We start from the raw sequence: 26,083 nt of genomic DNA, 5'->3' as shown, positions 1-26,083 counted from the left end.
AAACTGCTGTCACTTAAACCTCAAAATTTAACTTTTTTTTTTTTTTCTCTTAATTTTAGTCAAAACTACCCCCTGACAAGTCTTCTTTTTTTGTCTTTTTTTAATCTAATTGTTTATATCAGCATAGAAAAGCATCAGAAATATAAGATTTAAATGTAAAAAAGAGCCAACACTGGAGAGTTCGTTTCTTGAAGCAATCAGCCTTTAATGATCTGTATTGTCACATATTTGTCTTTCTGAACCTTAATTAACATCCTCAATCACACTTACAGCAGTTTGAGTCAGCACACGGTGCATTAACACGCAGATTTTTAACTATAAAAAAGAAACTCTCAGAGGTTACAGTCGGGAAAAAGTGCTCTGCAGGGTGTCGTGGTGAACCAGCAGCTCTCACTGCCCAAATGTTAAACGTCTTTCATTGTGTTATACGTTAGACGCAGCAGCGGTGTTGAACCCCTTGTGTCTCATAACGGTCAAACCTGAAATTTGATTTTTAATCCACGTTTCAAACTGTGAGCTGCACCGTGTGCGGTCGTATCTGCACTTAAGCGATTTTCTATTTGAATGGATAAAAACCAGGAATTCACAGCATTGTTAATGTAATTGAATGGTGAGAATAGGGACTTTTATTATTGGCGGATTTAATATGAAGATAATTACCTGCGTGTGCTGTGACAGTCATTGACTTAACCTCGTGTTTCAGGGGAGAAGGAGAGACCTCTCACAGCGCGGCAGGTTCAGTTTCTCTGCAGCAGAGCAGGAAGTACATTTAAGTAAAGCACTTACTCAGACATAGGATCAAAATACAGATTCACATATTTCTGTAGTTAATGGGAATCTGCAACCTCTAAGGAGAAAAACACATCTATCAATCAGTCAGACTTTATTCATACACCATTCAAGAGTAATAGATAAAAACAGTGCTGATGGAGTGAGGAGATCTATCAGGAGATGTTAATGAGGAAACATTGAAGGTAGAGTAAGATATTACAGCTTAAGTTGAAAAATAGATTAAACAAATTGAAAGAAATTTAAAAAAGAGAGATACTAAAAGAGTAAAAGACTGTGCTGCACTAAGCTGGCAAAAGATCAGTAAATGACTGCATCAAAGACGACCAATTAGCTTAAAACACAAAAAATAGACAGATAGATATGGATTATCTGACTTTAAATAGATCAATTTTAGAACTTGTGGACTGAATACTATAAATAAGAAAATAAGAGTAAAAGACCTGAGAGCTCTTATCAGATATAGAAGAAGGTGTAAGACCATTCAAAAATGTAAAACTCAGCGAAAGGACCTTTACACTGATGCTAAAAAATGACTGGCAGCCAAAGCAGAATCTCTTAAATTGGCGTAATGTGGACTTTCTTTCTGCTCTTTATTCTGGAGGTTGGACTTTAAAACAGTTGAAGCCAAGAAACTTTCTTTTCTTAAAGACCAGAAGGAAGAGTGTTACACTAATCATTCCTGTGTGTCGTTACTGTTGGTTGAAAAAGATGTATCACTGAAATTCCTTTTTTCTAGGAGCGTTAAAAAAATATATAAAATGTCACACTAACTTTCAAATCGGACGCAAAAAACTGAAATCTTGCCAAGTCTATTTATCTTGTTTTAAGTAAAAAGTATCTTATTATACTCGACATGAGACACATTCAACTTATCAGTGTAGAAAAATGTTTTATTTTAAGTTATTTAAAGACAGAAATGAGGTCTGAATTGCTTGAAACCAAGCAGCAACCTCCGGTCTAAGAATATGAGACAACGCTGAAGTGCTAAAATCTGCTGTTTTTCCAGTGTCCGCTTGAGGCTGGCTCTGGAAGTAGCAGAAGTCACAAACACACCAAGCCAGAAAAAAGCTGTTTTCAAAGCAGAAATTAACCTATTTACAGCCTGGTTCAATAAACATCTCCTGTCAGAGTCGCTAATTTTACTAACGGCACACACTGTATGGGGGAATTTTTTCAAACTTGGTCGATTAGAGGATATTAAAATAGCAAGCTTGCCCAATCAGAGGCACAGCTCAGGGTCACGTGACAGACAGGTGCCCTAATGCTGTAGGCGAAGCCCCCATGCCTCTACCAATATGGCTGCTATAGCTGATCTGCTTCATTTTCCGTTTCAGAAACAGGTGGTTGACTTTGAGGAAACTACATCCATGTTTTATAGTCTATGCTTGTAACAAGTAAAAAAAAATCTGCTAATTAAACAAGAAAATTTTGCTTGAAACTAGAATAATGTCTATATACAAGAAACATTTCTCTTATTCCTCATTTTTATCTTTTAATCACTTGAAATAAGACATTTTATGGACTGATAAGTTGAATGTGGCTTGTATTAAGTCTAAAAAGGCATTTTCTACTGGAAATATGACAAAATAACTTAATAAGATTTTTTTTTTTTTTTTTTTGCAGTGCATGACCCAAAATGAAAGCGTTATCTATCCATTTATCTATCTATCTATCTATCTATCTATCTATCTATCTATCTATCTATCTATCTATCTATCTATCTATCTATCTATCTATCTATCTATCTATCTATCTATATCTATCTATCTATCTGTCTTTCTGTCTATCTATCTATCTATCTATCTATCTATCTATCTATCTATCTATCTATCTATCTATCTATCTATCTATCTATCTATCTATCTATCTATCCATCTATCTATCTATCTATCTGTCTATCTGTCTACCTATCTATGCAAGAAACAAAGCTGCACACATACTAAAACGTCTTTTCATTGGTAATTTAGGTCTGCAATGGTGGCGGTGGTCAGGGAAAACTGTGGACTCTCTGTATGCTGTAGAGTGTCTAATTTGAAAAAGTTTTTTTTTTTTACTGGACAGCGACGATGAATAAAAGCCTGAACTAGTGATTCTGCATTGACCTGAGAGAGAAACTGATGTGCTTTAGTGTTGTCGTCCAAGTGTTGAAATGACGTTTTTACCAGAGTTTTAAGATTCTTGGCCTGTTGATATGGGCTGAGAGTCTAGTTTTTCTCTCTGGGCTTCCGTACCAACGACTAAAGCCTGTGTTTTGTCCTGGTTTAGCTGCAAAAATATCTCAGCCATCCATGGTTTAATAGGAGATAGTGTTGACATATTTTTTCTTTGTTCAAAAATATCAGGAGTTCATTAGATCATTTTTGGAGACCCAGCTTTTTGCAATAAGGATCCCTTTATTTTTAAAAATCCTCAATCCATCCTTTAGTTTTGACCTTAAAAACTCAATATGTATTCATTTCTCCGACGACAAGTTTTATTACTTAGCCTACAGTTCTGTTATAAATGCATAAAGTCCCCGAGTCCTGGCGTCTGGAAATATGAAACAGATGGTGAGATCTTTTATTAAAGAGTTTGTCGGGGTATTACATCAAATAAATCCAGGTGAAGACAAATTAGGTTTCCTCTTCTAAAAACTTTGTTCAGAAACTGTAAAAGCAGAACGGGAAAAGGCCGACGGAGGAGCTGACGGTGACAGAAGTGGAGAAACAAAGAGGGAGAGAAGCACTGATGTGTTTCCAGGTCAGCCTTCAATAGGCGGACCTTAATACGAGAGCTTCATATCATTTGCCTTTCAAATGGTCCCTCCGAGTGGGGACCAGAGCAGAGTTGATGACACAGAGAGGGGACGAGGGTCAGCGCCGAAAATGAGTGCAGCTCTTCGGCATATGAGCAGCCGTGCCCTGCAGCTACAGCAGGCCCCACACTGGCCTCCTGAAATATTACCTATTACTCCTCTCCCATGTCCCACTGTCTTAGTCACTGAGATGAATAAATGCACTGGCAGCTAATAGAGGAGGAAAACAAAGGGACGGCCAGGAGATGAAGATGACACCCACCACCTACCGCTTCATTTCAGCTCTTTTTTTCAGCTCAGTTACTCTCGATTCAGCCTGACGTACAGCTTTATCTTATACATTATAAAGATGTTTCTGTGAACTCTGTGTGGCCCTCGCTTTACTCATTTCCTGTTTGATGGAGGAAAAAAAAAAGCAGCACCACGGAGCCATCTTTTCAAATAGTTTACACTAACATCAAGCCACTTTGCTGTGAAGAGCCACAGCTGATTTTCCTCCTCTGCTCGCTTTATTTACTTTAGAAACGGGAAGAGAGCCAACTGTAGCAGGGATAAAGAAGTGGCACATCATCCACCAGCTTTTTATTGATTTCTGTTTTAAATAAGTGCCTTTTTTTCCCCCCTTGTGTTGTTTTTTGTCTGCAGCTTTCATCGCGGCGCTCTACATTGATAAGGATCTGGAGTATGTGCACACCTTCATGAACGTCTGCTTCTTCCCGCGGCTGAAGGTGAGCCCCTATTGATAACTGTGTGCGGGCGTGTGTGTGTGTGTGTGTGTGATCGATGAGTGGACGTGGAAGGAGCAGGGAGATGATGATGAGAAAGGAGGTAATGGCTGGGTCTTAATGGGGCTCCGATTGACGTGAGGTCTGAAGTGGTGAACGTCGGCTCGGTCGCTATTTTAGTCAGCTTGAGCGGGAATCAGAGCTGGGAGAAGAAGTGCCGATAATGGCGTCCAGATCGAGGAAGCTTGACTCCTCTGATCAGATGTGAGCGAAGGAGGACGGGAATTATCCTCAAGCACCACTAGATTCTGCAAATTCAGACACAACAGCTCCAAAAAAGTATCGCACACACTCCGAGGAGCGCTCACACACATGCTCGCGCAGGAGTACCCACCCAGCGTGGACCTCTACTTGTGAAGATGCTGCAGTGGTCTGATATGCCATGCTAATTGCTGTCTTGGTGTGCCTCTCCAGGGAGAATCCCAGCTCTGGAGGAGCTGAGCTTTGCGTCATGGTCGCTGCAAGAGAGCACCTCATTTCCACTTCCAAGAGAAAAAGTTGTGAAACAGCCAGCACGTCTCCTTACATAGCCTTGTGGAAACCACAGCGTTGCACACTGTGCTGCTTCATCCAATTTGGATGGAAATAGAGAGGCGAAAAACAGGGACATAAACGCTCTTTTTCCTTATGTTCGCTCCCTCCCGTACAGAGAAAGCACAGCTATATGCTACGCTCTTTTCAAAACAGCCTAATTTCTCTGCTTTGGGCTAAAGGGGTGAGATGCCCCCCAGAGAGAGGGAAAGTGGGAAGCAGAAAAGGGAAAGTAAAGCTCAAAAGCAAGAGAGATGGAGAGGTTGGGGGGAGGCAGTAAAGCAGCAGAGCAGGAGAGCGCTAGCAACAGAAGCAGAAGCACTCTTTGTAGAAAATTAATAGGAGCAGACAGTTCTGGATTCAAAGTCTGCCTTTTTATGACAAGGCTGCTTCCCTGTTAATGGAAGGGCTTTTAGAAGTCCCCATTGGATAAGAGAAATGTATCAGGGCTGCACACCTGGGAGACTCCCAGACGCTCTTTATATCTGGCCAGGGATTGGCTTTTGTCTTAAGTAGCCAGTGATTTGTACTCACCGTGAAGACACAGATGGAAAGCCAGTCAGGGAGAGAGCAAATAAGTGAGTGCAGAAGGAGGGGGTAAAAATGGCAGAGAGGGTCAAGGCAAGAATGAAATAAAAGCATCAGCGACGAAGGCGGTTCGTTTCCTGCTCTCTGAGTCTTTATAGGAGTTTGTGTAGAAAGAAGTTTTATCACATTTGTGTTCGGTTTTTTTTCTGTTTCAGGAGTTTATTCTGAACCAGGACTGGAATGACCCCAAGTCTCAGCTGCAGCAGTGCTGTTTGACCCTGAGGACTGAGGGCAAGGAGCCTGATATCCCCCTGTACAAGTAAGAGAAACATTTAAAGCTTCCTTTAGGGGAGTTTTAAAAAAAGGGTTTTAATCTGCCAGGAGAGGCATTTTATTAACCTCAAGTTTACGGTGTGTATTGTTTATTGTTAGAGCCTGGAGAGTCTGCCCTTCACCAAAGTCCACTTTCAAAATCACTATCCAAGTTCAAACCAGCCTTTTTCAAAACAATATTTTTGTAGGTTAAATGGATCTAGAGGTACTAAAAAAAGATGAAAAGATGGAGAAGAAATTGGTAATAAAACAGTTCCTGACTGTTTTGGTATGTCAGGTAAGAGAGCTCATTCTAACAGATGGGTTGCCTGTTCTTTCAGGTAGGGAAGTCAAATGTTTCAAGTGTTTGAGATCATTCTGAAAAAGGCACTTGTAAGTTGGAGTTACTCTTTCTTTCAGGTGAAGCAATTTCTTTTTTTCAGGTAGAGAAGCTCAGTTTGTCGAGTGGGATACCTCAGCAGCTAAGTCTGTCAGGTAGTGTGACCCATTCTGACAGACCAGGTGGCTTATCCTTACTTATAGAGCAGCTTAGGTAGCTTATTCTGACTCATTTTGGCAGGTAGGGTATCCAGATGAAAAGCATCTCATTTCAACAGATAAGGATGCTTTCCCTCACTTTGATTGGTAAGGTATCCAGGTCAGGTCAGTGAAGTTTAACAGGTAAGTTAGCGAGATTGGAAAAAAAGCTAGTTTTAATAGGTAAGGTATCCAGGCCAGGTTCAGCTCACTCTAACAGGTGAGGTACCCAGATAAAAGTATCTCATTTTCACAGGCAAGGTGGCTTTTTCTCATTTCGACAGGTAGGTCAGGTCAAGCAAGTTTGATAGGTAAGTTAGCAAGATTGGGATAAGCTATTTTTTCCAGATAAGGTAGCTAGGTCAAATGTAGCTCATTGTGACAGGTAAGGTAGCCGGATAAAAAGTTTCTTATTATTACAGGCAAGGTGGCTGTCCTTATTTCGACAGGTAGGTCAGGCCAAGCAAGTTTAAAAGGTAAGTCAGAAAAATTGGGGAAAGCTAGTTTTGATAGGAAGGGTATCCAGGTCAAGTATTTATTATAATAACAGGTAAGGTACCCAGATAAAAAGGCAAGGTGGCTTTTCCTTATTGTGACAGGTAAGGTATCCAGGTCAGGTCAAACAGCTTTGATAGGTACGTTAGCAAGGCTGGGACAGGCTCATTTCTAAAGGTAAGGCAGCCAGGTCAAAATGGCTCAGTTTACCAAACAAGGTAGTCTGGTTAGGGTTAGCTATTTGTTGCTGGTAAAGCAGTCCAGTCAAAAGTTGCTCATTTCAAGAGGTAAGCTTGATCAGGTCAAACGCAGCAAATTTCAAGAGGTGAGGTAGTGAGGTTAAAAATAGCTCATTGTGACAGGTAGGGCACTCATGTCTGCTGTAGCTTATTTAAACAAGTGCAATAATCAAGGCATCTTTAGGTGATTTTGGCAGGTAAGGTATCCAGGTCAGTTCAAGCAGGTTTAATAGGTAAGTTTGCAGGGTTGGGACAAGCTAATTACAAGAGGTAATGGGGGAAGGTTAAAATGGCTCAGTTTACTTAATAGGGTAGTCTAGTTAGCATTAGCTAATTGTGACAGGTAGGTCAGTCAAGTCAGAAGTTGTTCATTTCAATAGGTAAGCTTGATCAGGTCAAATGCAGTAAATTTCAAAAGATAAGGTAATGAGATTACAAATAGCACATTGTTAAAGGTAAGGCAGGCATGTCTGCCCTAGCATATTTGAACAAGTACAGTAGCCATGACATCTTTCGGTCATTTTGGCAGGTAAGGTATCCAGGCTAGGTCAAGCAGGTTGGTGGGGACAAGCTCATTTCAAGAGGTAATGCAGCCAGGTCAAAATGGCTCAGTTTACTAAATGAGGTACTCAGGTTAGCGTTAGCTAAATGTGACAGGTAGGGCAGTCAAGTCAAAAGCTGTTCATTTCAAGAGGTAAGCATGATCAAGTCAAATGCAGCAAATTTCAAGATGTGAGGTAGCAAGGTTAAAAAAGCATATTGTGACAGGTAAGGCAGTCAGGTCTGGTCAACCTTATTTAAACAAGTACAATAGCCAGGGCATCTTTAGTTGATTTTGGCAGGTAAGGTAGTCAGAATGGCTTTTGCTCATTGTGACAAATAAGGTAGCTCATTTTTGTGGAGTGAGTGGTTCATTTGAGCAGGTAGGGTAGCTTATTCTACCAGGTGGGCCATCCAGTCTTGAAAGTTAGGGTTACTCATTTTGTCAAGTGTTAAAACTTATGTGTAAAATTGAGTTGTAAAGAGTTAAGGTAGACTCACTAATTTTGCTGGAGCTAGAAGTTCATTTGAACAGGTAGGGTAACTTTTACCACTACTTTTCTAAGGTCTGGCAGCTTTTTTGAAAAAAGAAACAACCTTGTGGTACTGAACATCTTTTTAAAGAACTTTTAATTAACACTTTTTAGCTTTTAATCATTTAATCTCTTAATTTCAGCTTCTTAACCACTACATCTGGGTAAATGTTTTTGGCTGTTTGTCTTTAACTTTTTCCAAAACTTTCTCTGAGTTTACAGTTGTTTTTTTTTGCTGACTGTTCAGACTCTTTATCTTTCTTTTTCTAGTCATTTTAACTTGTTATCTACAAATTTCACCAAACTTGTTTAGCTCTTTCTCTCTTCACATATTAGCAAGCTGAATTTGCAACTACATAGCTGCTAACAGCATTTTATGAAACTGTGACCAGAAAAAACCTACAATTGTAGCATTGATAGTAATCAGTGGTACCATGAACATAATGTATATAAATGCCGCCTCTGTTCAGTATAAGCAACAGTCATTGTGGGTAATTTTCTTTATACCATTCATCGCTTATTGTGCTCAACAGTTTGCCCTTTTCAGTTTTTAAAGAATACATGTTGAGCCTTTATTCAACCTAAACATGTGCATGTTTACATGATTCATTTCTCAAGGCTCTTCATTCAACATGACCCAGTGTGGGTATAAGTGGGCCCAGTCAAGGGTCACATGGACCTTGGGCTCACATTCAGAGAAATGAAGTGGCACAAACTTCATTTACAGGACTTTTCTTCCCTGTGGGGCCCTGAACATTGTGAATAGCTGTGTAAAGGTCTCTGTTGTTGTGATAAGTAAACACACCCAAAGAGATCTCTTATTTGACAAAAGGTCAAGGAGCAAGTGTCATTTGACAGACTGCTTTTCAGAACCGGCATGAGGCGGTGTGTTTGTCACTATGGAAACTGACAAACAGTGTTTTCTCAGAGGGGAAAAAAAGGGGTCAGCTGGACGTGTAAGGTGTTTGGAGAGACACGTTGAACTCCACAATCCAGCGATAAATAAGTTCCCTTTCTCCCTTTCTGCCTTCTTTGTGTTTATCTGAATATCTTTGCAGCATTCCTCTGTTTATTATTCCGTCTATCCGCTCAACGGATGGTGATTTTTGACACAGCACAACTCTGACACTACAATCAACACTTCCCTCCGACTCTATTGCCCGAAAGGACGTGAATGAGAAACAAATAAGTGCTCCTTGCTGACTTGAATTTCAACACCTTGACACACACACACACACACACAGACTGGAGCAGGAGTGGGCAACAGCTTACGTAAAAAGACTCATTGTTGATGTGAAGGGACTGCAGCAGCCTCATGTGATACAGCTTCGTGCTTTGTTCGTAATCGAAGAACAAACTGGAACAGTCAATATCATGAGAGCTCCCTTGACCGCCTTATGACCTCACTCCTACTGGTCGATTTACTGCATTCAGTAGACGGCTGATTTCCTATCTGTGTCATGCTGAAAAGCTCTTCTAACATGGTGTTGAAGGAACACGTCCTGTTGTATGTAATCTAAGAAACAGAGTCAGTCCACTTACAAGTAGATAAGTGAATAAGTGAAGTATTATGGGAAATAAAACTTGGATAAAAATCAGCGGATAGTTCAAGGTAAGACACCATATTTGAAAAACCATTTGCTGCAAAATACAACTGCGTTTAAACTAACTTTTAAGGTCATGACAGTGGAAAGCACAAATACTTGCTGACTTAAAGGACTTAATAGATCAAGGCTTTCATACTTTACTCTGAGTTGTTCTCTTAGATTTGCCAATCATACAATAAGAGTCTGAAAAGTAATTAGGAAACATTTGAAAGCTTTAGATTAAATTAAAGGAAAGATTCCCATTTTTCTCCAACAGTAGCGTAAGCCCCAGATTCGACGGATAGCTAACAAATAAAGCCCCATTTATGCTTAACGTTACATATGGATCCTGATACTGATCGAGCCTTCTGTCTCTGCTCTGTGCTTATTTTGTCCATATTTCTGCACATTTCCATAAAGTTTACAGATATGGACCAAACAAAGCAGTACCACTGGAACCCATGGAGGTAGTGTTGCTGTTACTACCCAATACGTAGCTTGAGTAAAACACTGGCAGAACTTTTGCGATGTATTTAACTGCCTCGCCAACAACCGCCTCTGTTTTGTCTTTTATGCAAGAGGTGCATTAGCAATACCTCGTCCTCAGTCACAATGTTTGTTTTTGAGTTTGTTGTAACCTTAAACTTTTGACTCCGGGCTGCACCCCCTGGTGGATGTATTGGTTAACAGCAATTCCAATGTAAAGGACACACGGAAGGGAGTAAAAGGGAGTATAAATGGGCCTTAAGAAAATTTAAAGATGCAGTAAGGACTATAAAGAAAAGCTAGCATTCACCTTTGATAGAGACTCTGTTTCCCATGAGCACTAGCAGTTGCAGTAAATGAATAGAGATCCGATATTGTTTTGAACACTGCTTTTCCTTGTTCAAGACATCTTTTTACAGGACGCAAAGCAAAGCAGTAAGGTATTTATTTATTTATTGTTTGAAATGTGACCACAAATGAACTTTGTAAACTCACTTTGTAGGGAAGTTAAGTAGCCAGCTACATGTGGCGCTACTCACAGCTTGGTGCACTAAGACATATTACGTTAGCGAATCCTGATTATGTCCTGACAGTCATCTACCAATCAGAGCTAACGTAACCTCACTCTTCATTTTTTTTGATAGACTCTCAAGTTCGAACAGACCCATGCAGAATAACTGCTGACTGTGGACTGGAACAAACTTTAGCCTATGCTCGATCACTCTCCTGTTTCGCCTCCTGCTGCTTTTAAGTCTTTTTTCTTTTGGCAGTTTAGCTTCAGTGTCCACCAAAAAATCCTTTTCAGAAAAAAGAAGTCTGTTTTTTTACTGCTATACTTTGTCGGGCAGGCAAAACATTTGATAAACCATTAGCTACAATGTACAATAGCAAACATGGGTTTATAGCTCATTCCTTAGCAGCATTAATTTCATGCTAATCAATGTAAGAGGGTAGGGAAATACCATTGGATTCAGCATTATATAGGGGGAAAAAATGTTGTATCATAGTATCTGAATTTTTTGTTTGACAATTTTAAATCGTGATTTTTTTGTTCAATTAATTAGTTTTTTTTTCTTTTTTCTTTTTTTTTTTTCTTAAATTTAAATCCTTCACTCCAGACTGTGTTCATAAGCTGGGTTGGAAAAAAGTTGAGTCAGATCCCCCTGAATAAATCCTAAAAACTGACTCTCACATGATCTGGATCTGCTTTTTTGGGGGGGATAATATGGCTCCTGATATAGTCCGTCAACATCATTATCACCAGTTAACTTTTTAACTTAGTCTGTTTTTTAAAAAGGGAACTACAAATCGCAAAAATCGGAAATATCAGAGATAATGGGGAGAATAGCATTTGGCCCCAGCATTATATCATGCTATCATAATGTAAGTAAGTTTTGTCTGTTTTTTGGATCAAAAACAGGAAGAGAGACATAAGAAGAGAGTCCACTCTTCTTAGGTAGCTTTGGTGTTAACATAGTCAGAGAAAACAATAATATTTGGGTCTTGAAAGATTGTTCAAGATGCTCTGAAAATGCTGGAAGCTAATGAGTAAATATTGGCCAATACCAATAGCATGTCTGCCGATACTGATATGTAAAAAAAAATGACAAACATCGGCCGATACCAATATTGATACATGCACATTGATCGTGCATCCCTAATGCGTGATCATATTCTGTTTTTAAAGACTGTCCTACCTTTGCTAACAGCTATAGGACGTTATTTGCTCAGCTGCCCTCTTTATTTTCTCTTTGTCTTTGAGAAAGAATATTAATTTTTTTATTTTATTTTATTAAAACCCCCAGGAGGACCTTGGAAGAAATTTTCGCTTCTGATCTTAAAAACTATCCAGATTTGCACTTTTCCAAGAGCCTTTTATAAGAGCGGGTGGATAGTTGAAGGTCTGAATTTGCTTTACAAGTGTAAAAAGTGGCAAAGCGGGGTGTGAGCAGAGTGTGAGATCAGACGGGGGAGCCTAAATGATGGCAGGAGGGCAGGAAAAGGGCACGACGAGGGGGGAGAGGATGGGAGTTAATGCACCGAGCCCCTCGCTAAAGGTTCCCCAGTGAATGTGTCTGCCTGATGACAGATTCACACCTCAACCCCAGCACCATCGCTTTATTGTACATCTCGTCTGGGTAGGACACACCAGGGAGCGTGTATATACACTCCTCCACATTGTGCAGAGAATGGCCTCAGACAGTAAGTAGCTGCTTTTAGTGTGAGCCCAAGCTTGTACAGACCCTCTACGGTGCTGTTTCTTTCTCCCTCGCACACTTCCATCTGTGCGCAGCCTTGAAGTTGACAACTTCCCAACAGCTCGCAGATTTCCTTTTCATTCCGTCTCGTTTTGTGTTATTTTAGCAGCGTGATAATTCCAAGTGACACGCTCTCCCCGTTGAGATTTGGCTTAAAACGTCGCGCACAAGAGTCTTATTTGCTGCACACATGCTATGTGCCTCTTCATTTGTAAGTGAGAAAGGAAAGGCTGAATTATTGATAAAGTGCCATAAGTGACCACATTGCATTAAAAATGGATTGCTCTCCTGAAATAAGTAAATTGTCTGTGAATAATTTAGGTGACTCACAGCTTGGGTCTGGGGTGTTTATGCTAATGTTAACATTTCTAACATCTCCCAAGTTTTGTCTGCTGTCTTGTACTGGTGTCCCAGCAGGACTGACAGCCTGATTCCTTTTAAATGAGGTACATCTGTAAATTGACTGAGTGATATTCCCCCGTCATCCTCACGACTTGGCTCCTCCTTTGCTTTTTCTTTGTTTACCCTTCTAGCGCACCAAACACTCACGGGTCTCTCAAAGAGTATTGTCATTCTTTTACTTCAGTTCCTCTCCCGACATGTCATTTTTGTAGATTTCTTACCGGACTCAGATCTTGCTATCTGAAGATGATGGGTGTGGGGAGTTTGGAAGGCTTTAAAAGTTGTTTATATGTCCCTCAGATGGCTTGTGCTCGCTCTCAAAGCACACCACTGAATCAAAGAGCTATTCCCCCTCCTCTCAACCCGCCGCTTGAGATGAATTATATTTGTTCCAATTGAAAACCTTTTTTTTTTCTCCTTTGTAACTCGCTTGCTTTTTCTTGTTATTTCTCTGAAGGACAATGTCCCTGAGCGTCCTTGTGCCTCTCTCCTGTGTATTTTTATTATTTCTCAACCCCTGCCTTCTGCCTCTCATCCAATATTTCTGTGTTTGGATTTGCAGGACCCTGCAGACAGTGGGGCCCTCACACGCCCGCACCTACACCGTGGCGGTGTATTTCAAAGGGGAGCGAATCGGCTGTGGCAAAGGCCCAAGGTGAGTGAGACAGTACAATATAATAAGACACACAGAACAAGGCGCTCCACTTCTCAATGCGCCGCTAATGGGCCCGAGAATAATGGCTGTGCTTTATTGATGGTGTTTATTATAGCAATTAAGCTCTTGTTGGCCTATTCTATCGGGAGAGACATTATGCAGAATGAAAATGAATCGATTCATTATTGATTTGACGTAAATTGCGTTATGGAAATATCACTTTGTGTAGGAGAAGAGTCTGTGACCAGGCGACACTGCATCTAAGGCTGTATTTACAGCGGGGCAGAAAAAAGCATTTAGTCAGACACTGATTTTGCAAGTTCTCCTACTGAGAAAGATGAGAGAGGTCTGTCATTTTCAGTATGTGAGTAGGGATGGGTGCCTTTCACATTTCAAACAATACAGCACTGATGCCTGGTTGCTATTCGATTAGATACGATTTCAATGCTTCAATTATCGATTTTCATGCCCCATGTGAACATATGTGGGACGTCACCTCTCCTTTTGGAGCAATAAAACAACCCAAACATCAGACTTTAAAGCTGAAGGACCTGGCTTTATGCTTCTGCTGCTGCTTTGGCTGACATTTTTTGACGTTTGGTCTATCGTGGCCCTCATCCTTACAACGCTCCCCCCCATTTGCCAGGAGATGAATCGATTCAGAGGATTTTCTGAATTGATATTGAATTGGGCGAGGCATTATTTTGATGCATCGATTCGTCAATATTTTTATCCACCCCTAGAATACTGTCCTTACCTATAAACTATTAAAACTTAACTTAAATAACTTCATTTATCCCCAAGGGGAAATTTGGGAGTCACAGCAGCAATCAAGAAAACAAAAGTAAGAAAGTGTATAGAAAGTGCAAAAAGGTCCACAAGAAAATAGATGACGACATCCCGTCCACCACTCTCCAGCCCAGCCAGTCTCCACCTCCACAGGGTCCAGGACTGAGCTTCTTCAGCAGTCTGTTCAGTCTGTCTCCTGGATCCTGTCTGCCCACAGCAGGCGAAGCTCCTCCAATGTGGCGCCTGCGTCCGATGTTAGCTCCGTGTTCACGTCCGTGAACAGCACGATGCCGCTGGGTTAGCACAGCTAGCTCGTCCATCCCCCGGAGCTGGATCCCACGTTCCCAACAACAATGGATGGAAGGACAGGTCCACGTCGTCACCTCCCAGCTCACACCCGAGAACCAGCACGTCGTCCTCACCTCCTCCTCCTCACCTTGAGGGAAATCATCAAGCCCTACACTAGTTAGCATTGACATGCTACAGGCTGCTAACAGCTAATTTCACATGTAAACGATGCAGCCATGGTTACATGTAGGATCTCCAGACAAACACAGGAGAAAAGTAGTAAAAATATCACTGAAGCCACAAAAAGTTTGGCATCCATGACCAACAATGAACCATACAAAGTGATGATCCACTCCAGAAGAAGAGTGAGCTGCTGCAACAGGCAGCTACTTTGGCAGCGCCTAGCAACGTAAAAAAGTAAAAAAAATGGTAAAGGACAATAAAAGTACCTACTTTGGTACCCATCCCTATTTGAGAAACAAAATGAGACAAAGAGTACAGGAAGTAACTTTGTAGGATTTTTAAAGTATGTATTTGTAAATTATGGTGGAAAATAAGTATTTGGTCAATAACAAACGAGCAACATTTCTAGCTCTCACAGACCTGTAACTTCTCCTTTAAGAAGCTCTTCTGTCCTCCACTTATTACCTGTGTTAATAGCAGCTGTTGGAACTGGTTATCAGTATAAAAGTCACCTGTCCACAGCCTCAAACAGTCAGGCTGTTTTCCAAACTGCCTACTTATACTAGCAGTATCTCCTATTTTGGCTGACATTCAGTCTGTAGTAGTCAGTAAGCGAGAATGTGCAAAACCCTGGATGTCCTACTGATCCAGAAACATTTCTCGGTATGCAACGGACCAGTCTTCCTGGCAAACTGTTTCCCACAGTGCACAGCACTAATGCTATTTGTCAATGTGGGTGGCAGGTTTTGGTGAATTACCGCCATTTACTGGAATGAGTCAGCGCTATAACTACAATACAACAGCACTAACGTTAGATGGTCTGTGAGACAGAAGTGAAGTAACGAAAAAGAAACACAAGTAAATCTTGTCACTTCTAGATGGAAAAGAGGTGTTTACTTCTACAAATTGATTAGAGACCTTGTAAACCAAAATTATCTTTTTTTTTAACCATACATGGATTATAGGGAAGTGCTTTTTCCAGCCGTTGTAAAAACAAACAGTCAATCCCTCTCAGATTTTTTTAAAAATAAATTATATAACTTTGGTGTAAGATTAAAAATCAAATTTGATGTTTCTGTTGTGGTATGATAAACAAAACATCAAAAATGTTACAATCTAGATAGAAAAAAAAAAATCAGCTGTAGCCCCGCCTTCCAAAACTGAAAACCAGAGTAGTATACTGCAAAACAGACTCAACAGAACAGTCAGACTACATACTACAAGCAAAAGCAGTAGGTAGTATGTTGTGCCTTCTACATACTACATTCACACGTAGTACGTAGTATGTAGTATGTAGTTGTTGGTTTGGAAAACAGCCACAGACTCCAAACTGTGTGAAGAAATCAACTGTGGGAGCAACTGGAAGAAAACGGAAGACAAACAATACCATTGATTATCTCTCACCATCTGGGGCCTAAGATCTCATCCTGTGGGGTCAAAATGATCACGAGAACGGTGAGCAAAAAACCCAAAACTATGCGATAGGGTCGTTTTCACCATATGTGTATATAAATCCACCATAAATGGTCGGATTGCTTTCCAAGACAAGACCAGACAAGACGAGGTCACCATAATTTCTGACAGATGTAAAAGTACGATCCAGATCCTGACAATATTCTGGATACTAAGATCTGGAATATGAAATAAGTACTGGGTCGTCATCATTTTCAACACTGTCAGGAAACAACTTATCGTAAAAACCTGCAACTAACACCAAATTGTAGCAGACAGTCTGCTGAAAGAAAGTATAACATTAAAGTAAGGCTAAAGTGTTGGTGACAATCACAATATGCTTGTTTAAAAATCCTACAATGTGATTTACTGGATTGATTTTTCTCATTTTGTCTCTCATATTTGAAGTGTACCTCTGATGAAAATTACAGACCTCTCTCACCTTTCTAAGTAGGAGAACTTGCAAAATCAATGGCTGACTACATACGTCTTTACCCTGCTGTACGTCTACCTGGGTCATTGTCCTCGCAGCGGGACGGGGATGTTTGTGTGCATGTTTGTTTGTGTTATTATGACTGCACACCTTTGTCTGCGCTCACACATTCACTCTTTTGTTGAGTAAAGAAAGTGAATCTCTGCACAGAGGCCTTTTCATGGCTGGAAGGGTTGACAATAAAGCTGCAGCTGAGCCTGCGAGAAATGAAACCTAAATCCATCCGACATCTCTCACCCCCCCCTTACTCCGCCATCCCTCCGCCATCCCTCGCCACATGTGGAAATCCCCTCCACGGCCCCCTACTTGAAAGCGCTCTCTCTTGCTCTAAGCTGGCGATAACTTTGTCCCTTCCATAGGATCTTTGACAGCTTACTGTTTTTGTATTTACATGACTTAAGCTCCCAGCCACCTCCGCCGCTGGGCTATGATCACACGGCACATAAAATATACGGAGGGACGGCGAATCGCAGGCGTAAACAGTGCCCGGCGCGGAGCCGCCAATAGGCTTACCTTTTTGAAATGTGTGCACTGTGTTACCTGGGATTGTTTGGCAAAAGGCCTCTCTCAAAACAAATATAAAGCAGTTTTGATAATCCGCTCAGTATCGGGTCTCCGTTTTTTTTTTTTCTTTTTTTTCCATTTGACAGAAATTCAAAAAAGGGACATATTGAATATGCTAAAGACCTTTTCTCCCCTCTTTTTCTCTGTCTCCTTTTCAAATATTTCTAATCTAGTATCCAACAGGCGGAAATGGGAGCTGCGATGGATGCGCTTGAAAAATGTGAGTTGTTTGGCTGCCCACCCCACACACACACACACACACTCTCACACACTCATATTCACACTTTAAGCCTCGGTGTTGAATATTAGCCTTGGCTGTACAGTATGCAAGATGGCTGGCAGAGCGCTGTGGCCCGAGCAGCCGGTTGGCTGCGACATATAGGACATTAGGCTGTTTGAAGTGCTAGCCCAGAGCACAGGCGCGAGGCCTAGCCAGGGATGGAGAAGCACTAAAACAAGGACGCCTCCTCGAGCGCATCCATCATCCCTTTGGGCTGGGGGAAGTTGGTGTCGAGGACTGAAGTTTCTGTTGTGGTGTTTTGAGTCCTTTTGGAGTGCGAGGCTTCACGCTCCCTGCTCGGCGCTCCTCTTCACATTTGAAGGAGCGTGCCTGACGTGTTCCCTATGCGCTGCTTCAACCCTTGGCTTGTTTTCATCTTGTCATCAAACACCACTTAAGGAGGATAGATAGTGGGTTTTAGGCATTTAGCGTGTCTTGTTCACTGCCAAGTAAAAACACAATTACAGCGCTCTCAGAAACACATTCATGAGCTATTTCCATCATCGGCTCTTCAGCTCCATGCAGATGCTTAATAGCGACAGAGCGTGGAAAGAGTTGGGTGATATTTTGGACTGGCCTTTCTTTGCTGCCGCTGTGACCAACGCATTAATCAGAAGTACAATGTGTTCTCCTCTCGACTAATTAGCTGGAGGTGAACACAAATGGCTTTGTTGGAGCAGGACTGTGAAAGTTGCAGAGGGCAGGGAGGTCAAGCTTTGATTCCATTTGGCTCGTAAATGAGGCCTCCAGCCATTTGTGATTGATACTGTTTGTGCGCCCAAGTTTTAGCGTTTTATGAAACATTAGCATGAGGGTGTTATTATTAAAAGGCCTCTCCCTGCCTCCTCTCCTTTCCTCCTCCCTCCTCTCTTATCAGGGGGCGTAGTTCAGTGCACACGCTCTCCCTCCTGTGTCTTCCTCCCTCCCTTAATTCCTCCCATTTCCTCTCCCCAGTGTACACCTCTGTCACCATGATTGATAGATGCTCATTGCGAGTAAATGAACATTTCCCCCCTCATAAATTGCTGTTTCATGTGACTAGATTAGCAATGCCTTTTAAAAGGTCAGTTGATTTAAAATCGGCACTACAAGTCTTCGCGAAACGCTCCCAGTTCAGGGACTTTGTTTGACTTTGGAGAGTCACTTAATTTACGACTCTCCCCGAAAGCCTGATGTACTCTCTCCTTTCACCCAGAGTACCTGAGGTGAGGCCGTCAATTATTTAGATAGCACCAAATATTAGTCTTATTAATAATAGAGTAGGAACAAACTCTATTATAATCTTCAGAGCAAATGTGCCCCATTAAAGTGCGTCCACTAAAAGAAGCTTTTTTCCCACTGACAGGCTCTGACTGTTATTAAATCTGTCTGACAACATTAAAGTGAAGCCGGCTGAAGGAGTAGCTTTTCTCTTTTTTCTTCCTGGTATGGTAAGATCTTTCTTTTTAACCAGAAGCAGGCGTTACATCATTGGCTTCAAAGCTGGAAAACAGTGGGAGTATTTTACCTCACAGAACACGCTATTCAATAGTCTGCCAATCCTTTACAGGTGAGTCTGTTTGGGGTGATGTTTCCTCTTTGGTTTGTGCCCACGGCCAGAATACAGCATCAGATCTGACAGGTTTCAGTTTAATTCAGTGTGTTAACGCACACGGGCGCTGCTCTGTTACGTCTCAGCGTCAGATCTGAGATCCAAGACCGCTGTTTTTTGCCGGATGCTGGAGCAACACTGCATCAATTTTCTGAGAGCAGACTGAGCGCAACAGGAAGTCACATAAAGCACCCAGTTATTTTCAAAATAAAACAAACTGTGTTAAAAACAGATGGTATTCATCTTGACTACAACAACAAACTGACATAATGAGCAGCGCCAGACCAGGTTTAAGGTTTTACAGGAGAAGCTCATCACTGGAACTCCTTAGTTTCTCCGCCGTAGTCGCACAAAGGAACAACCAAACTAGTTTTTGAGGTAGCAGTTGATAGTCCAGGGACTCCTGTTTTGTGGAAAATAGAATCAGAACTCCCCACTGCTCAGAAAGGTTGAAAGGACATCCTTTCAACGTCATTTTTTGAGGTCTACCTTTGGTTTCCTGAAGGTGCAGGTTACTCAAGTCTTTTTCGACATCTACTATTTGTGTAAAATAGTCTGTTTCGTTTGTGCTTTGTGCCGTAGAAAGTTTTGTTTATAATACTATGATTTTTTTAGTTGTTGACACTTTAATTTCTGCCAATAATGTCATCCAGCCCTATTTCCTCCAGATAGACCCGAGATGGTACCGTTTGTTTGGGCTTAGTTTGTGCTAGTTGGTGCCACTATCGTTTTATAGATTTTACTCACTTCATTTTCTGGAGATGACGATACCACCGGAAATGCTCTTGTTATGGCTGCGATCAAACAAAGTCCGTCTCCTGCTACCACACCAAGTCAATTGCTCTTTTTGTTTTTAACTTAATATACCTATTTATGTTCCTGCGCTTTTTCACACTCTAAGCACCTGGAATGCCACCATTGCAGAACAAACTTTAAGTGAACATGTTACACTGCTGTAGCATTTTTTCCTCGAACTACAGTCGTGTTGAAAATGAAAGATTTGTGCATAAAGAAATAATTGTCACCTTTAAGTGTCCTCTGCTGGTATCAAAACAAAGAGGTGCTTTCAAACCAAAATTGTTACCTTAATCATAGATAAACTTTCTTCACAAAAAATATATATAGACTTAATAATAGATAAAAGATTTGCCAACACACACAAAAAAAGGTAAAAATGCCACTGAAGATATGCTTCATGCAACTATTGACAACCTGCAGAAAAATTGCAATGCATTGGGTGGGTTCCAACTTTTGGATGTAAATCCCTCCAAAAGGAAAAATCCCGTCTTCAGCACATCTCAGTGTTTTCAGTAGCATTCCTGGTATGAGAGAAACTCTTACTTTTGTGGGGTATGATAGAACTGAATAACCTATTGGATACAACAATGAACCTAAACTCATATTTGATTCAAACACTGATTGAATACAATATGTTAACGCAGCAGTTCCCAAACTTTTCTGGCTGCGCACCTGATTTTATTCCCTGACTTGGCTTATTCACCTCCCGAAATGCCCAAAACATAAAAACAGAAAAGGCATAGTTTTTGTAGCCACAAATACGGTATCAAGTTTAATAAAACAGGCTACTGTTAACACCAAACAGAATGTACATTAATGGGCTCAATGAGCTCTCACATTAGAAACAGTGGGGGGAATAACCAGAGCAATTCAATGACATTAATACTGAAAGTCAAGTTTGGTCACAGAGTAATGAGTAGCAGTCATTATAATGCAGCATTTAAATATTTAAACTATTAACCCCAATTAAAAAGTGTTTGAATTATTTATTTGATTATTTATGTTTTTATTTATTGATAAATTATCAGTAAATAATGGTGCTCAGTTGCCATTACACTTAAGTCACGCACCCCCTAGTGGCACCACACTTTGGGAATCCCTGTGTTAAAGGAATTTTGCCTGGTTGCTATTTTTCGAACATACATTCTTTAATCCTGCATACCCCCATTTGAAAACAATGGACCAACAGACAAGATGTAGACTTGTGAGACCATAGAGGTTTATATTTGCTGCTTTCATGTTGATAATGGTAAAATAACTGAAATCTGACACATCTCTTGCCCAAATATCTGATCTTGAAGCTTGTAGAGGAACAACTTTGTGTTTGAGGGCTCTAGAAACTGGATTCAGCTGTAGAAAAACTTAATCAAGAACAGAGTTTCAATGGTGAAAATAATCATTACTGGCAGCCCTGATGTTCTTGCTTCGGGATGTGAGATCTCTACCTCTGAATTGTTGATCCATCCTCCCATCCATCTTTCACAGGTAGGGCTCGTTATTTAGAGGTCGTTCTCCTCTCGGATCATTTTTTATTTCTCTGAATTTTCTTTTCAGGCTTAAATTAATCACTCCTTTGTGATACATCTCTCATTTTCCCGCTCTTATCCCGTTGCTGAATGTCTTCTTGTTTGGATAAATATGCAGGGTCAGTCGGCGCCGTTCAAACACGCCTTTGAAGGATGTGCGTGTCTTCTGACCGTGAGCTGATATAATGAGACTGCTTTGCTGCACGACCGTCTGATGCATCAACTCCTGTTGGAGCCACATTGTCTCTCATGTGATTGTCAAGGGCCTCGCTTCATTTGTTCACATAGCAAGACTAATCAAGGACATTAGAGCCGGTGTCATGTAATTCGTCATCGATTGTCTTGTTGGCCCTCTCTGCAGCGCTGGCTACACCACTACTCCTCTTGTTCAACACTTCTACCTCGTGTAGCTCTCGGATCGAAAGCAGCTCCAGACGGGGTGTCAGGATTCATTTCCATGTTTTATTTAGGGCCTCCTCGAGTATCAGGAGCACTTTGAGCCGGATTGAACTTTTTGTTTCTGCTGCAGAGATCTTTCCTGGCAGACTGGATCCACGGCTCCAGCGGTGTCGGAGAGGTGAAAGACACGGCTGCGTTCAGTTCGACAGCTGAGAGCTCATTAAAGAGACCCGGGCCCCAATATTTGGCGTGTGTGCTGTCTGGAGCCGATCCGCTGGTGGCTGGGCTGATTCACATTTCATTACTTGATGGCCTCCGTTTTTTGACAGTCTCCTGCCTGTATCTGTCAAGGTAGAATTAAATGTTAACCAGGCCCAGACTGGGAGGAACATGAGTGCAAACAAATCGAGCTGAGAGCACCGAGGCAGGGGAGCCCAGTCCACGGGAGGAAGGGGAGGATGGTGCACAGTTTCTCTGGGCCTGAGGCTGCGTGCACCACGCGCTGTTAGGTCTAAGGTGACATCAAATATACATGGAGACGGCTTAGCCCGTTATCATTCATCCCTACAGATAGCACCGGCTCTGTTTGAGTCTCCAATCTCTCCTTAAGACTCAACCGCCTCCCCTTCATTTCTTTTTTAGCTGTCTCCCGGCTGCTTGTTTCTCAAACAATGGAATATCTGTTGAATATGAGAGCAAGCCTCAATCTGGCAAGTAGCTGGAAGGGGACTACATTTTTTTCCTCTGCTTCCTCTAAACCCCTTAATCTCCGGATAAAAGCATTGGATGGATTGAGGCGAAGTAAAGTACAGTATGCAGGATCTCTATTCACGGGCTCGAGTCTTTTGTTTGCCCTTTGGCATGGCAGGGAAATCCCTTCATCAGCATCGCTATACAGGCTCACTATTGGCTTGTTGACTGATGTGGCGCTTGAGCTCTAGGTGATAGACTCAGCCGGCGAAAGTCTATTGTGAAGTCGCCTCACAGCCTGAGCCGATGCTGAATGGTGAATGCCTAAGTGAAAGGACACTGTATGTTCTTGTGCTCTTAAAAGGAGAGCTGATCCCTCATCGCAGATTCTGCGAGCGCATTCCATCGCTGAAGTAAGCGGGCACAAGGGGCCGCGTTGTTGCGGGGGGCCCGACTGATGCTTCAGGTCTGAAATCTATGGAGGACCAAAAGTGCCAATATTGAAAATAAAATAAAGTGATAATAAGAACCAAATAAAAAAGCTGCATATTAATAGGCAGATAAATAGATAAAAGTAAAAATAAATAAGGAATACATTTTGAAATTAAATTATATATAAATAAATGAGTAACTAAAAGCAATGGAGGTTCAAAACTGCAAAAAAAAAAGGAAAAAAGATAAATGTGAAAATAAAAACAAAGTGAAACATATAAACCAAAGTTAATAAATGAAAATAAAAAAAATACATTTGGAAAAACAATTAAATAGCAATAAATTAATAAATAAAATCTACTGGGGAACAAAAATGCAACAATTTAAAATAAAATGTAAAAAAAAAACAAAAGTTAATGGATAAAAATACTAAAAAAGGAAAAAAAAAAAAAAAAGGATATAATATTAAATATCAATAAATAATTAGAAAAACCCTAAGGGGGACCAAAACTGCAAAAATTTAAAATAAATAAAAGTGAAAATAAAAACCAAAGTAAAAAAAAAAAAAAAAAAAAAAAAAAAAAAGTTAATGAGAAAAAAAAAAAAACAGAAGAAAAAATAAATACAAAGAAATGTGGAAATCAAATAAAATATCAATAAATAAGTTAATCAACTCTGGGTGACCAAAACTGCCAAAATTAAAAGTAAATAAAATGAAAGTTAAAACATAAATAAATATATCTATATATATGTACACACACACATAGGTTCAGTAATCAATTAATTGATACAAGGAAAAATAAATACAAAAAAATGTTGAAATGGAATTAAATATCAATAATAAGTATATAAAATCAATGGAGGACCAAAACAATGAAAATTAAAAAATTATAAAAGTAAAAAAATAAAGACAAAAAAATGAGGAAATTCAAGGTCAATGTTTGCACCTACATGTGGATCGGCCAATATGCAAAGAGTTAAACCCAAGACACACTTAAAACCGCCTCCTAACTGAATGTAATTTTCTGATGTATTTAATGGTGCCAGTGTCTAACACAAAAAAATAAATAGGAAAATAAATAAATAGAGATTTTTTTTTCTTTTTTATTTATCTATTTTTAATTTTGGCAGTTTTGGACCTCCATAGAAAGCAGCTCCACCCCAGAATCTTAAGACCTCCATCCTTGAGGGGAATTACCACATTGTCGATAAACAAAAGACCTGAGCCGAGCTAAGTGCGTTAACGTGGTATCCAGAGGTAATCAGTATTCAGAATGCGGCGTTTCTCAAAGGTGCTTTTCTCCAGAACACCGGACGGCTGTGAATTCTCAGCGTGTCTTCCCGGTGCCTGACACAGAGTGAAATGAAAAGCCTTGTGTATTCTTCAGCAACCCCACTCTTTGACGCCCACTCTTGTGCCGCATGTTAAACAATGTAAATGGCCGGAGCTTTTTTTTTTTTCCTCTCTCGAGTGGGTTATTCTCAGCTCATCTCCCAAGGAAAAACGCTCTTGATTTCCATATTTTAACTGCAATATGTAGTTTTCTCTCCCAGGCACACCGAGGGTTCCTCACTCAGCAAAGCATATTGGAATAGATTGTGTTTCTGTGTGTACCCATGCATGTGTGTGTCAGTCTCAAATTTCCCTCAGAATGATCTTTTTTTTTTTCCTCTCTTCAGGATTTTCTCTATTCGACCCAGCTCTTTTTTTTAATAGGATATTTCTCTTATCTCCTGCTTTCTCTCTCTGTTGCCATAATGAGGATATAAGAGTTTTGTATGAGGAAGAATGGATCCTTCTCTTTGCCTCACAAGTCAAACAGGTTTTAGTAGAGTTCAATTTGGCATTGTTAACGTGGCAGGAGAGATGAGAATCGAGACCAAGTTTCTGATATTTCAAATCCAGAACTTTGAAAAGCATTTGAGGTTATCGACTCTGAGATCAGGTTTAGCAGCTGTCCAGTGTTTCTTCTGGTTTTCATCGCATGGTGCTTTTATTTTGAAGGGGAGATGATTTGGCCCCATTTTAAACCTTTTAAACACCAAACTTTGACAGGTCTTGTTCGGATTCTAGTTTTCAGCCTTGAGTTGCGCTGTTGCAAACTTTGACTTTAACATTAAGTCCGTTGAAAAGTCAGGTCCTTGGCCAGTCACAGCCCAAGACCCATTTTCATATGGCCCTAAACTTTGCGCCCAACAATGTCTTAACTATATCACTGTAACGAACCATGTTTTAAATTATGTGTACATTCACATTTTCTGTCAGTGTCACGAACCAAACCAAAGTCTATCTCCAAGGTCTCACTAAACCACACCTGGACTGTTCATGGATGACTTTTATAAAGCTAAGTCTCTGTTCATTCTGCAGAAACTTAACAACTCCCAAAGCCTTTACACACGGAGTCTGTTATTTTTGGATGCTTTTTTTTGATCCAAAGAAAAGAAAAGTCACACAGAAACACAATGCACAGTGAATCCAGTATGTTTCTTTTTCTATTAATTACAAAAATTTACAGTTGGAGAAAAATTAAATCATCAAACAGTTGATCCTGAGCAGTGGTTGTCAGTACACTGCAAAACAAGAATTCTTATAAAGTGTTTTTGTCTTTTTTTAAGTAAAAAAATGTCTTGTTATATTCAATATGATTCACATTCAACTTGTCAGTCCAGAAAAATGTCTTTTTTCAAGTTATTTAAAGACAAAAATGAGGGGGGAAAAATCAGCCATTGGAACAAGAGGAAAGTTACTTGTATTAAGACATAATTCTATTTTTAAGCAATTCAGACCACGTTTAAGTCTAAAAAGGCATTTTCTACTGAAAACTTTTTCCCTCTTTTCTCCCAATGTTTTTCTTTCATGTCTAATATAACGGGGCGCTGGATACGCTAACAACTCCAAGGTTCTCTCATTTCCTGTATTTCCATGTCACTGTGTGTTCCTTTATGTTTTGGATGGGATATAACCCTATTTCTTCTTGAGGATCAATTAAGTATTCTGATTCTGAAATAGAATTAAAACAGTTGATAGGTTGCCCACACACAAACAAACAAAATTGAAAATGAATAAATATGAAAATAAAAACAAAAGTACCACATTTAAACAAGAGTTAGTAGATAAAAGTACA

At 40.4% G+C, this 26,083-nt stretch overlaps 1 protein-coding gene across 1 annotated transcript in view; it reads left to right on the top strand.

Moving 5' to 3' along the window:
• Positions 1–26,083, top strand: part of drosha (drosha ribonuclease III) — a 176,415-nt gene that overhangs the window by 145,182 nt on the left and 5,150 nt on the right. The window contains exons 28-31 of the mRNA XM_074693775.1: positions 4,232–4,314; positions 5,646–5,749; positions 13,381–13,473; positions 17,416–17,462. Of these exons, the coding sequence (XP_074549876.1) occupies positions 4,232–4,314; positions 5,646–5,749; positions 13,381–13,473; positions 17,416–17,462 (327 nt within the window). The remainder of the gene's footprint in view (positions 1–4,231; positions 4,315–5,645; positions 5,750–13,380; positions 13,474–17,415; positions 17,463–26,083) is intronic.

This window comes from Halichoeres trimaculatus, unplaced genomic scaffold (genome assembly GCF_033239565.1).
Source record: "Halichoeres trimaculatus isolate MK-OKI-2021-1 unplaced genomic scaffold, fHalTri1.1 fHalTri1_scaffold_18, whole genome shotgun sequence".
Lineage (NCBI taxonomy): Eukaryota > Metazoa > Chordata > Actinopteri > Labriformes > Labridae > Halichoeres > Halichoeres trimaculatus.
This window is presented reverse-complemented; position numbering and strand designations above follow the sequence as displayed.